At 35.5% G+C, this 14,623-nt stretch overlaps 1 protein-coding gene across 2 annotated transcripts; it reads right to left on the minus strand.

The window, feature by feature from the left end:
- Positions 1 to 1,218: 1,218 nt before the first annotated feature.
- LOC131155649 (uncharacterized) lies at positions 1,219 to 3,762 on the minus strand. Of its 2 annotated transcripts, XM_058108913.1 has the most exons (4): positions 3,403 to 3,760; positions 2,551 to 2,931; positions 2,234 to 2,426; positions 1,219 to 1,979 (listed from the first exon to the last, which is right to left on the minus strand). In XM_058108913.1, exons 2-4 carry the CDS (start codon positions 2,719 to 2,721, stop codon positions 1,396 to 1,398), a joined length of 948 nt encoding a protein of 315 aa, XP_057964896.1. In that variant the 5' UTR covers positions 2,722 to 2,931; positions 3,403 to 3,760; the 3' UTR covers positions 1,219 to 1,395. The 2 variants fall into 2 exon arrangements, with proteins under 2 accessions (XP_057964896.1, XP_057964895.1); XM_058108912.1 differs by having other exon boundaries at positions 2,551 to 3,762.
- Between the last annotated feature and the right edge of the window lie 10,861 nt (positions 3,763 to 14,623).

Genomic DNA, 14,623 nt, shown 5'->3' on the forward strand with positions numbered 1-14,623 from the left:
ATATTAAGTCTACTCAAATACTGGATACATACATAAGAAACTTATGATTTATTATTATCAAAATCAGAGGTCGGACTCAAAAAGTCAACAATAAGAGGTTTCAAAAAAATAGAATGAACAGTCTTATCTTTATGTTGGAGAGATTATTTCATCATATATTGCCTTCAAATTTGAATGTAACTCATCCTTGAATAACTTCTATTATTATTAAAACAAAAACAAAAACAAAAAAAAAAAAGGAAATGCAATGACAAATAATCTTAATTTTAAGTGCATACCCAATTAATCAATTCTTTGAATACCTAAATTAGCCACAGAACTACGCAATATTAAAGACTATCTTTCCCACTAGGGAACTCATCTCCATGCCCCCTTTTCAAGCAAAGGCCTATGGCCATTTCCTGCAAATAATTCATTCCACCCCACTGCAACGCTAAAATATAAAAAGGGTGCAGTTCTCAACCCATCTAACCACCACCATTTCGCTTCTCTTTTTCCAATGTAATCATTGTTATGCTATTCATTATTTAAAAAAAAAAAAATGTTAAATTTCATTATCCATAAAAAAAAATTATGCTATCTTGCATCTCTTCCACAGTCTCTTCTCTCTCTCGTGCAATGTAGTTATAGTTCATCCTACTGGGCGTGTAACATATATAAAAGCAGTGAAAAAATTCACTTCCCAAAAGGAACACAGTGACTTGGATGCCCTAAGAATTAGTCAAGGCGGCATATGCAGAGGCAGTAATTACTGGGAAAATAAAAGAGGTTTGCCGATTACCAATCTGACCATGAAACAGGGGATTTGTTCCCCAAAGCCCATTCCATTCTCTTCTTCACAGTCCACACCAATCGAGAAGGCACGATGCTGTTTTTTCTTCATCATTACCGTCGTCTCATTCTCTGCTCCTCTCGCCCTCTGAAAGAATGGGCGTAATTTCAGAAAAATTATATGCATATCAAGAACTATATGTATGTATTTCAAGCTGTGCATCTCTCCCCACAATCACCTTGTTCTCGCTCGCTGGACCCAGATGAATGATGAACCCTCTCTGCAAACAATAAATTTGAGGGACATGAGAGATACTGTGAATTTTTATGAAGAATCACAGAACTTGCTTGTAAGCTCCTAACAGCCCTTAATATTGATCCTCGGAGAGAGAGAGAGAGAGCCCAAATACACAACAGACCACCAAGGGCAATTAAAAAACGTTAACATACTTCTACAACTATGTTTTTCAGCATCTTATTCATATTAGTAGATGGAACCCTTACAATAAAAGGAGAAGGGAATGATCAGAAGGTTATATAACATATATCATACTTCATTCTCTAATGCCAAAAACCAAAAAAAAAAAACAAAAAAAAAAAACAAAACAAAAGGGATTTCAAAATTTATGGTTTTTCTCCAAAAACTGAACCTAAACCAGTGACCATCTTGACTCCAATCGGCGAATTCTTGGGTTTGATCTCCGGTGGCTTCCATTTTTTCGTCACCGTCGTCTTATCCTCCTCTTCACCGGAGCTTCCGGACAGAGGGAAAACACATTCGCCGAGATCAGCCTCAGTTTCATCTACGCAGCTCTTCTCTCCGAACTTCAGTTGGAACTTGCCGGCAGGAACCAAAGATTGGTTTGATTCGGGGTTGATTTTGGTTTCTTGGGAATTTACTTCGGCAACAGAGGTAGGCGTGGGCGTCAGTCTTGTATATGGAGACAGCCATTTGGCTTTGACGTAGTCGGCTTTCCGCCACGGAGGGAAGTGCATACCTTTCTTCTTCAGGCTCTGTTTCGCTGCCTCTGTTATTACAGAGATGATTTTCTGCAGACGATCAGGCTTGCCCACAAATATGTACGGAAGAGTTTGAAGCACAACCTTGTAATTCTTGGTCGACCGAGCGATCTCGAATTCTGATCTGAAGTCTATGTCGATCAACAGCCGTTCATTATCTACTATCACATCCACATATTGATATTCTCCTGCATCACAACAATTCAAATAAAAATCAGAATAATCAGATTCATAGAACTAGGTACTTTTTTTTTTTTTTAAGTTACAAAAAAATCTGGCAAATCTGACTATATTTCCGCGATTCCCATAACAAATTCACCAATTTTACAGAAACAGAAAGGTGAGATATAAATTTATTAATTTTAACAGACACTACTGAAGATATTTCGGCAATTTCCCTGACAACAAACCATTTTACGAGAGAGAGAGAGAGAGAGATTACCCGCAGGGTAGGAGGGTGACTTTTCCCAGCGAGATTTGCAGGTAGAAGCGTCGTATCCGAGGGCTAAGAGGCCATCCGTGACGATCTTTCTGCAAAAATCATCTTTACGCTTGCAGATCTTGTTCTTCTCAACGATCTTCGCAGTGTCCGCTAACAGATTCCTTTCGGCAACACTGGCGCAAGGAACCAAACTCTATCCACAAAAGGAAATATTTCTCAACAAAACAATGAAAAAAACTTTCAGAATACAGATTGTTGAGCCCTTCCACAAGACTCAAAAGAGTCACTGAAGAGTCGGGAAAATCCGTAAACCACACCTTGAGAATTTCGCACGCTTCGCCGTAGGACGAGAGGTTCGAGTCGAACGCGTCCGATTCGTCCCCCGAGCCGTCGCTACTGTTGCCGTTGAAGCAATTGCATCGGTTCCGGCCGCATCTGATAGCCGCCGACTGCTTCTCGTTGCTATCTTCGATGAAGTTCTGCACCATCTTCGCCAAGCACACGGAGCTTGGCTCGAACTCCCCGGAGCCATCTTTGTTGCAATGCGTCTCCTCGCCACCGGCCTTCTCACCAGCTGATATCCTCAGTACACTAGGGAACTGTCGCTCGAATAGCCGCTTGAACCGCCACTTCGCCGCTGGTTTTATTGGTTCGTTACGAGTCGATTCTTCTGGCGTGTGTGAATCAATTGGCTGGACCTTCATCGGGAAAGGCATGGTTATCGTATGATCAAAATCTAGAAACTTCTCATAGCACCTCTTCAGCACAGATTAACATTTTTTCACCTCCATTTTCAAAGCTTGTTAACCTTGTTTGGAATTAAGCTTCAGTTCAAGACTTCAGCTAATCTAAATGACTTAAACTCTAATTTCCAAACTTCTGTAAATCATCCCTATCAATTCTTCGCCTTCATTTAAAAGAATTAGTACGAAGAACCGTCATTACCTAAAATCTCAAGATTACATGGAAGAAATCAGAAAAGAAGAATATACATTCATCAAGACCGTCATTTGATCAACATAAAGCCATCAATTAGTGCGGCAGCATCATTGTTCTCTCCATTAACAAATTTCTGTTCGATCACCTAATCAATACATACAAAAAACCTAACTTCCTCCAAAAATCAATGCATCTACCGAACCTCGACTGTCTTAAGCTAAACAAGGTACCTTTAATCTCTGATTATTATATGGTATTTTGCTTCCGATTAGCCCGAGAAAGCATGGAATAACTTCAAAACCCCGCTAAGCCAAGTCGCTTTCGCTTAGGGTTTGCAGAAGCGGTTAGAGTTCGCGAGATACGCCACAGCACGAGGACGTCACGTCGTAGATACTCCCAAAATTCTTAGACTGATCGACGTCAAGAATCCCCATATTTTCCGGCGCCTAAGTTAAATTTCCGGGCCAGATTGTCGACGGAATCATAGTCAGAGAGAGAGAGAGAGACAGATATTGAAGTAAAATTTTTGAAATTATAAGAAAAGGCTCCGCTCTCTTTCGTGTGGTCTGGGCATTTCTGAAGGATAGAGAAGATACCAGAGAACCGGGGGCTTTTATAAATTATTGGGGTCGTTTGCTGACTAGGAAGTTTCTCCACGTTGGCATCCAACGTGGCAGGAGATTTCACGCTGTGTGGTTGTACGTGTCGGAGTGCGAAGCGTCTTCATACCACGGCCTCTCCGCACTTCGCCACGTGGCCGGTTGGAATGTTGGATATGCGAACCGCTCGATCTAAATTCCCAAAAAGCCCTCGCCCTTGTGCAGGAAGCACGTGCCGGTTGGCCCTGTCTATACGGTGGCTACAACAACCGCTTCACGATCGTCGCATGAGTTAAGGGCAAAATTGGATTAAAATAATTGACAAATCGGCTTTATTGAGACTCGGTGTGACGAAAACGCCCTCCACAGGCTAAAAATCCAGTGCTCACTCGGTCAACATGTCATCAACAAGCGACGGGGCAGCAGGGCAATACGGTCATTTCAGAGTAAATACTTTGAACTAAAGGGCATAGTTTTGGGCTAAAATTACTGGCATAAGGACTTTGGATGTTGACGTAATTTACTTAAAGTAATGGTGTGAGGTCACAAAAGTGGTGGGGCCCGTACTCGATGACTATTGAGTGCTTGAGTTGCCCTTTATGTGTTTGGACTGAAATGGCGAGGGCTATTTTGGGAATGCGGGTATTATCCTTTTTCTGCCAAAGCGGTTAATTCATGTCGTTTTAGCAAAGCACGCCGCGCTATTTCGACAGGGACGTTATGTCTTTGAACCGTACGATCAAGCCACGCGTCTTTTCCAATTATGGCAGCCGTTGGATCCTCTAGTATTCTCGACGTTCTGTCTCTTGCCCTGCGATCTGGCCACGTGTTGATACTGATAACTGTAGCCGCTAGATACCCTAGCCGTCTCGACGGACCGTTTAACGCCTTTATTCTAATTTTTTAAAATTTGTATTACAAATTTCATTTTTAATTATTAAAAAAATGTGTAGGTACGACAATATTTATTTAAAAAAAAAAAACAAATAGTACCGAATAAATATTGAGAAATTTCTCTTTTATTGATAATGAATTTCTACGGGGTAATTTTATTTTAATTTTTTCTAAAAGAATTGATGAAAAAATTTCTTATTAAATGTGACTTAATAAGAATAATTTCTTTTGTAAAAGATAAGTACCATGAGTTTTTTTTTTTTTTTTTATTAAACAAAATTTGTTAGTTCGTTGTAATGACAATGAATGTCAAATATTTTATATAAGTGTTATGAATTTTTTTTTTTGAAATTTTATTTGCGGTATAAATTAAGGAGTGCCTAGTTTTTCACAAAGAAATTTAGAGTTTTCATTTGAATATATCTATGAATTTCAACAAAACATAATACCAAATTATATTATTTTTTTTATTAATCCTCAAAATTCAAATATGAGCTCGAAACCAAGGTTCTTAACCGACCATCTAAGTTATTTTATAATTATAATAGTTGCCTATTATGAATATATAATTAATTTAATAAATTGATTTTTATTTTTAAATTTAAATTATATCGTTTTAAGAATTTAACTTAACAACTCTCACGTTGGCATGTATTGTCTTAGTATAATACTAATTGTAGGCACAAACTAGGTGTGTGCCCCACATTTTTTAATTTATTATTTTTAGAAGATAATATAAGCAATTTTGAATCACTCATGTAAAATGTAACGACCCCAAATTTTTGCTATATATATATATATATATATATATATTTCATATTACTAATATTATTACTCTAATAATACTCTAATACCATAATACACAGTCAAAGCCAACCCGGACCTATAAGTACCGAGGATTTACCTGTTTATAATACATATTACCTAGGCAGCGGAACCAAAATACACTTTACATATATACAATACCAAAGTTTCACTATTTCTACATACACACATATATACTCTAAAAATCCATCATTAGTCTGTTCCGATTACTTACCCTGCAAACCTACGAGCTCCTCTATCACGGAGCTCGCTTTACTCGTCTGTTGGGATTTCCTAAAATATTTGTAATCCTGGGGTGAGACACCTCTCAGTAAGGGAAATAGACTAATATCAGTGTGTGACAACGTAAGTTTTATCATATTATTAACATAGATTGCGAATAGTATAACTATAATGTATATATATATCTTAAACTATAACTGATCATTCATGAAAATCTGTTCTTTTGATTATAAACATATTATATCATAATGAATTTCCGTATCATTTAGATTGTCTGTTAAATCTGTATATTTCTGAAATTATACCCTGGATATAAATCTGTGTATCATGACTCCACCCCTCATGATCCGGGTTGTGCGGCGTGAAGGCTAGACTTAACACTGGTTGACCTACCAGATTAAGTCAAACATAACATAACTATGCACGATTGCCCACCCAACCTGACTTGCCCAACCTACTACACTGACAACCTCTAAGGATCAGTAACACAGTGGGTATCCAATTACACTGCCTACACTTCCGCGCTAATCGCCCACCGACCCACACATCCTGAATAGTGTGGTTGCACTATCGGCTATACCCAATGTGGTCTGCCCAGCTTACTACACCGACACCCTTTGGGGGTCGGCACTCAGTGGGTATCCTACTACACCGTTCTGATTAGTTAGCTACGGTACTGTGCTCTCAACATACGTAACCATCCGGGTTCTATTACTATATAATACATTTCACATAATATATATATTTATGTTCGTAAAAAATATTTTCATATCTCTGAAATAAAATCTAGTTTTCATATCTCTGAATAAAAGCTGACATTTCATAATTAATGAATCATATCATCATAATAATACTGATCACAGCATCTGTGCCGACTGTCATATCTCGGCATCTGCGCCGTCTATATTATCATGACATCTATGCCAACTGAACTATCACGACATCTGCGCCGGCTGTAATATCATAATATACTGAAAATGTCTTAATTTCTGTACTGATTATCATCTTTCTAGAATTATTGTAAAATCATACTCACTCTATGAAAAATAACATATTCTAACAAACTATGTTTACATAAACTTATATTCATGCCACACGAGTGAGTTCTACTATGTAATATGCTATATCATACTATAAAATCTGTATACTCTGTTCAATTCTAGTATTCCAAAAAATACATTAATTCGTAAATAAATTTCTGTAAATACCCGACTTAATCTATTTCCTTACCTGATTCCTGAGAAATCTGCTAAAGTGCTAAATCTACGCCCCTACAACGTTCAAAACTCAAATCCCTGAAATTATATTTTTCCTAAATTAATCAGGTCAATCTCTAAAATATTTATCATTCAGTATTTCCTAAGCTCTATATATCCCAAATAAACCATAAAAACTAATATTTAACACCCTTACCTCAGTTTTGGAGTGGTGCCCTGGGATCCTAAACTAAAATTCTGCTCTGCCTACGTTGTAGAGAATTTTCCTAGGAACCCTGTGGTGGTTCCTGATCATCAAAATGGAGCTTAACGAGGCTGGAATCGAAGGTGGAAAGGTGGAGGACCTTAGGGTTTAAGAGAGAAGAGAGAGAGTGTTTAGTTTTTAATTTACAAATGGCTCTTGGTTCTTTATATCTTCAGCACTGCTAGCAAAAACTGTCGACGATTTTCTCTAACTCTCAGAAAATTGTCGCTGGTTTTCTATTAACCGGCCCAAAATTACTGTTTACCCGTTACCGTCCTGCAATAATTTCTGAAAATCGTCACCGATTTTCTATCCTCTCTAGAAAACCATCACCAGTTTTCTCCTCCTTCAGCCAAAATTCACTTTTTCCCACTTTCTTTTATTATTATATTTTCGTGGTCTCTACATAGAAGCATTTTTATGAAAAAATGTTGAATTTAATAAGTGATGACAATAAGTATGAACTGAAAAGTATTAAAAAACATGTGTGTTGTTTGCATGTGCGTAAAATTGATTATAAATGCAGAATAAATAGGTACACCATTCATTTTTATTATAAAAATTGTATGAATAAATTATAATAATGTTATTATATTTCAACATTTAAATAAAAATATTATAATATTAACAAAATTTGATAACTAAATTATGTTAACAATGATATTATTACCACAACAACAAAAAACAAGTCTTAAGTCCCACTAGGTGAGGTCGAGTATATGAATCTTTTTTCGTCAATTTATGCAGTCACGAACAATTTATTTTGTGATGCCCCAATTTTGGTACCAGTTTTTTTTATATAAAAAAACTAATAAATATTCACACATCATCAACAATATTCACAAATAGGCCACGTCAACAACCCGGTTACCACCCATATGACCCGACCTACATTGGGTACCAGGTAAATAGTCATTTCATTTATACAACCTAACAGCGGAAGACAGTATATACATAACAATCAGAATATAATACCCAAAGTATGACCATACATATATATATATACATTACCATCACATACCTAAAAACAACACAACCCTAGGGGAATTACACCTCCCTAGTCCAATAACTCACCCTATGTATCAGGGTCTTAGCTCCCTATGGTCTCAGAGCTCTATCACCTGACTTATCTCTATTCCTTGAAAAATTTAGATAATTTGGGTGAAACACGTCTCAGTAAGAAGGAATAAATTATTTACAGTGTGTTTCCATATGAGTTCAGTTATAATATACTTTACTTTTCAAATCATCATTTCATCTGAGAAAATATACTGATATACATATTCTCATAATCATATAGATATACAACACAAGCTTTTATAAGGTTTAAAACTATTTCTCAAGTTAATTCATTTCCAACACATATTTACCCGCGAAGTTCTTGAGAATAGGGAAGATTACCCGCCTATACAGGTAGCTTCCCTCTACCCTAACATGTTATACAGTCAAGTATGGCCACATCTGATACCTATCAGAGCACTCACCTTACTCAGTAAGCTCTCAGGTGGAGAGTTTTACTTCGCCTCAATTATTTATATTATTAACTCACACGAATTCATTTCTCAATTTTATCATTCTCTATTTCTCATTTTCCATTATTTGTTTCATTTCTCATTTTAGCCCATTTAATCATTCTTTCACTTTCCATTTCCATTTCACTATCCAGCTCATGAGTATCCTTGGTATCTAGTACCAACATCGCGTCTGTAACTCATGGCTACCCTGATGTTCTTTCTTTCCACGCCATGCTTCCCCCCATGGCTAGCGTTGTGCGGCTCGAAGGATGGATCTAACTGTGGCTGGCTGACTCGGTTAGATCAAAATATCATATCACATATCTCGCGTCTATAGTATGACTGGCCGGCATATAGCCCTGATCCAAACTCAAGGGGCAGAACAACTATACTATACAACTCAGTTGACTGCCACACCACACCCTCCAAGAGTCCGTGTGGTTGCACTACACCACTAGTAACGGTGTCGTGCTCAATATCACAACCCATCATTAGGGTTTCCATAACCATCCATCAAGGTTATCATTACCACATACCCACAATCATTATGCGGTATTGACATTTCATCAATTATATTTCAATGATCCCATTGTAGCTGTCACACTTTGTAATGTTCACATTTCCCCAGTATTTACAATAAGTATATACGTTTCAGAATTCACATTTTCATTTTCCTGATTCAATATTTTCATATCAATATTCATTATTAATCTCATATCAATATATCTCAATTCATCTCAATAAAAATGTTCTCATCATTTTCTGTGCACATTTCATTACCTCATAATAGTATATATCGTGTTTCACGTATTTCAACATTTCTCAAAATACCCATATCAGTAATTTACATAATCTCATTTTCATAGAAATCATTTCTATTCACATATAAATTCCACATTTCATTATTTTCCACCAACATATCAATAATTCTCATTTCATTATTTTCTAAAAAATTACTCATCATTATATTTCACATTTTTCAATATGCGTCATATGCCACACTGTTTTCATCTAATATTCATAATATATTAATTTCACAAGGAAAAATACCATAACATTATTTTTCACATATTTATTTAATCAATAATGTCAAAATACTACTATAATTTATTCCCCTTAGCACTACCCCTAGCCCCCGAAACTCAAATCCTGCAATTCACGTATTCCCCAGATCAGTTAACTCATTTCCCAAAATAATACCCATATAACCTTTCCTAGGCTCTATATACTTCAAATTAACATTTAAACTAATATTTAACACGCTTACCTGGTTTCCTAAATTATGCATGTAGGGTCCCAAAATTACACCCACGACGCTTACTCGAGCCCTGATTCAATAACTCAAATTCAAACTCAGAATGCCCAATATTCTAGAATTTCTAAATCTACATTAATTAAATAATAATTAGCCCCTTAATAACCCCCTTATCCCAATTTTGGGGTTATGCCTACGACAACCCCACGAGAAATCTGCTCCACTAGACTTGTAGAGAATTATCCATAGATTCTCGTGGTGATGTCTGATCGTCAATTAGGCTTAAGGTTTACAAGAAATTGAGGTAAAAGTAAAAATTTAGCTTACCCCAGTAGATATGCCTACGCCACTCCTATGACCAATCCGCTCCGGTAGAAATGATGGCGGCGGAAAATGGAGTCCGGTGGTATTTTCATATTTTCGATCGAGTGAAAATCAGGTGAGAAATTGAAAGAAGTGGGAGAGAGATGAAGGTGAGTGAGAGAGACTCAAACAGGGGCTCTACGCAGGAAGCAAGAAAAAGGGGGGGCTGTTCTGTTCCTGAAGGATGGTTTATATATACATATATATATAATAATATTATATTATATTATATTAATATATTATTTGCAAGATTTGAGTTTCGGGTGCCAGTGGCGTAAGATTTGGGTTTTAACGAGACTCTCAGTAAGTCAGGTAAGGGAAATAATCTATAGCAGTATTTTGATATTATTGATTTAACAAATATATGGAAAATAAAGTTATGGTTTTTTTCCTTATGAAATGAATATATTATGAATCTTAGATAAAAACTGTGTGGCATATAACACATATTGAAAAATATGAAATATAATGATGAGTAATTTTTGAGAAAATAATGAAATGAGAATTATTGATATATTGGTACAAAATAATGAAATGTGGTATTTATATGTGAATATAAATGATTTCTATAAAAATGAGATTGTATAAATTACTGATATGAGTATTCTGAGAAATGTTGAAATACGTGAAACACAATATATACTATTATGAGATGATGAAATGTGCACAGAAAAGGATGAAAACATTTTTATTGAGATGAATTAAGATATACTGATATGAGATTAATGGTGAATATTGATATGAAAATATTGAATCGTGAAAATAAAAACGTGAATTATGAAACGTATATTGTGAAAACTGGGGAAATGTGAACATTGTAAAGTGCGACAGCTACAATGAGATCATTGAAATATGATTGATGAAATGCCAATACCGCATAATGATTATGGGTATATGGTAATGATAATCCTGATGGATGGTTATGGAAACTTTAATGATGAGTTGTGATATTGAGCACGATACCGTTGCTAGTGGTGTAATGCAACCACACGGATTCTTGGAGGATGTGGCGTGGTAGTCAACTGAGTTGTATAGTAAAGCTATTGTGCCCCTTGAGTCTGGATCAGGGCTATATTCCGGTCAGTCATACTATAGATGTGAGATATGTAATATGATATTTTGATCTAACTGGGTCGGCCAACTACGGTTAGATCCAGCCTTCGGGCCGCACAACCCTAACCATAGGGGGAAGCATGACGTGGAAAGAAAGATCCTCAGGGTAACCATGAGTTACAGACGCGATGTTGGTACTAGATACCAAGGATACTCATGAGTTGGATTGTGAAATGGGAATGGAAAGTGAAAGAATGATAAAATGGGCTAAAATGAGAAATGAAAGATATAATGGAAAATGAGAAATAGAGAATGATAAAATTAAGAAATGGATTTGTGTGAGTTAATAATATAAATAATTGAGGCAAAGTGAAACTCTCCACCTGAGGGCTTACTGAGTAAGGTGAGTGCTTTGATAGGTATCAGATGTGGCCATACCTGGCTGCATAACGTGTAAGGGTAGAGGGAAGCTACCTGTATGGACGGGTAATCTTCCCTATTCTCAAGAACTTCGCGAGTAAATATGTGTTGGAAATGAATGAACTTGAAAAATGGTTTCAAAGCTTATAAAAGCTTATGTTGTATATCTATATGATTATGAGAATATGTATATCAGTGTATTTTCTCAGATGAAATGATGATTTGAAAAGTAAAGTGTGTTATAACTGAACTCATATGACTACATACTGTAAATAATTTATTCCTTCTTACTGAGATATATCTCACCCAAATTATCTAAATTTTTCAAGGAATAAAGATAGGCCAGGTGATAGAGCTCCGAGATCGTAGGGAGCTAGGACCCTGATACACAGGGTGAGTTATTGGATTAAGGAGGTGTAATTCCGCTAGGGTTGTGTTGTTTTTGGGTATATGATGGTAATATACATATATATATATATATGTATAAATATATATATATATATATATATGTATGTTGATACTCTGGGTATTATATTCTAATTGTTATGTATATACTGTCTTCCGCTCTTAAGTTTTATAAATGAAATGACTATTTACCTAGTACCCAATATGGTTCGGGTCATATAGGTGGTAACCGGGTTGTTGATGTGGTCAATTTGTGAATATTATTGATGATGTGTGAATATTTATTATTTTTTTTTTATAAAAGAAAATTGGTATGAAAATTGGGGTGTGACATCTTTTGATAGATTCAGGACTATTAAATCCTTATTCACTATTATTTTTAGGTCTATCTCTACTTCTTCTACTGCCCCCTACAATATCTAACTCAATCTTTCTCACTGGCACACTATGTGGCCTACGTTGCAAGTGTCCATACCATCTGAGTCGTATCTCCCTTTTCTTATCTTCTATAGGAGTTACACATAACTTACGACAAATATGTTCATTCCTTAATTTATCTTTCAATGTCATACCACTCATACATCTAAACATTCTCATTTTAACAACTTTTACTTTTTGGATATTGTGTTTCTTCGTTGCCTAGCATTTTAATATATATAGCATAGCTGGTTTTATAGCTGCCCCATAAAACTTCTCTTTTAATTTTAAGGGTATTCTACTATTACAAAACACACTTGAAACACTTCTCTATTTTACCCAACCCGCTTTAACTCTATGCATTCATCTTCTTTAATTTCTCCTTTATCTTACATAATATATACAAGGTATTGAAATCTACAAGTGTTATTTATTTATTCATCATCAAGTTTAACTTTGTCTCCAATATTCCTCCTACCATTACTGAAATTACATTTCATATACTCTATTTTATTTCTACTTATCCTAAAGCTTCTAAATTCCAAAGTTTCTCTCCATAATTTTAACTCAGCCTCTATTTCGCCCCTAGTTTCATCAATAATGATATTATTAAATAAATAATATTTTAATTTAATATTTTTTAATAAATTTTTTTACTTTTCAATGCAAACTTGTAATGTAATTAGCATATAAATAATATTATTACTTCTTAATTTAATTTCTATATCACAATACATGATAAAATAAAACATAATTAGTAATTATATGCTAATAATATTATTAATTAAATTAAAAAATTTATAATTTATCATTATGAATTTTTATTAAAAATTACTATATTTATTATTTAATTATATGATAAATTATTGGAAAAATTAATAATTTTAGATCTTAGAGGAGGAGGGGTGGTGACGGTGGAGGCAATGTGGGAGGGGTAGCTTATATGAAGGTGACAATGGAGGAAGAGGTGGAACGAGGAGGTTATATCAAAGGAGGAGGTGGTGTGTGTTGTTGTCATGGGCCAAACACTTCACACCTTGTGAAGGGCCATGTCATAGTAGTTAAAACGATCTTATTTAACTAGTCAGCCAAAGATTACAATAGTTTACCAAAAGAACACATTCACAGTAGTTGAATGAAAAGTTTGCGGAAGCAGTAAACAATTCATGAAGCAAATGGTAAGCAATTAGTAAACATTGAAGTAACATAATTCATTAATAACACCTACATTAGCAACGTGTGTTTAGCAAGGGAGACAAGTAGGCTAAACACATTTAACAAATGATAGTGAGTTTTACAAGACTAATAAATACTCACCCTCCCCTAAAAAGCTTTATAAGTTATTTTAACTTTGACATTAGAAAGCATCTATTAGCTTTGGTGTATTCCCAAGAGGGGGGAGGGGTGAATTGGGTATTTAAAAAATTAATCCCCTAGGTTCAACTAATCCAGCAAGCAGTATTTCATAACTTAGGGTCTTTCTATGTATTCACAATCCCAATCAAATATTTGAACGATAAACATAAACATACAGGTGCACAAAGTAAGTTGCAGAAAATAAAATCAACACTAGATATGTTATCGAGGTTCGGCCAAATTGCCTTCGTCCCCGCCTTGGCTAACAAGCACAAGGATTACCACTATGGGCTCACTTAATGGGTGGAGCGGCACCTAAACAACTAGGTCAATTAGTACAGGGCTTACCTCAACCTTTACAATCAGGTCAATTAACACAAGGCTGACCTCAACCTACACAATCCTTTCGGGCTGGATTATCACCCCCTCAGGCAACACCTGGAAATACAACAGTAAGTTCACAATGTAACCGATACAGTGATTATGCTTCTTAAGTAAAGCAGATATGTACCCAATATGCACAATATAATCAATGCACCTCAATGATGTATGAACTATAAGCTCGATGCTTTACTTGTGCAATCAACACTCAGAATAATGACTTTATCTAATCAAGCACAAGAGTGTATATCAAACAAGCTATTCTTTGAAAACCATATGCACTATA

This window comes from Malania oleifera, chromosome 5, assembly GCF_029873635.1.
Source record: "Malania oleifera isolate guangnan ecotype guangnan chromosome 5, ASM2987363v1, whole genome shotgun sequence".
NCBI lineage: Eukaryota > Viridiplantae > Streptophyta > Magnoliopsida > Santalales > Ximeniaceae > Malania > Malania oleifera.

Excerpts from the sequence above, each read along its gene's own strand:
- LOC131155649 (XM_058108912.1), bottom strand. The coding sequence starts at position 2,949 with ATGCCTTTCCCGATGAAGGTCCAGCCAATTGATTCACACACGCCAGAA. Across the intron at positions 2,427-2,550 it reads AAGCGTGCGAAATTCTCAAG|AGTTTGGTTCCTTGCGCCAG; the intron begins GTGTGGTTTACG and ends TTTTGTGGATAG. Across the intron at positions 1,980-2,233 it reads GTCACCCTCCTACCCTGCGG|GAGAATATCAATATGTGGAT; the intron begins GTAATCTCTCTC and ends GTTGTGATGCAG.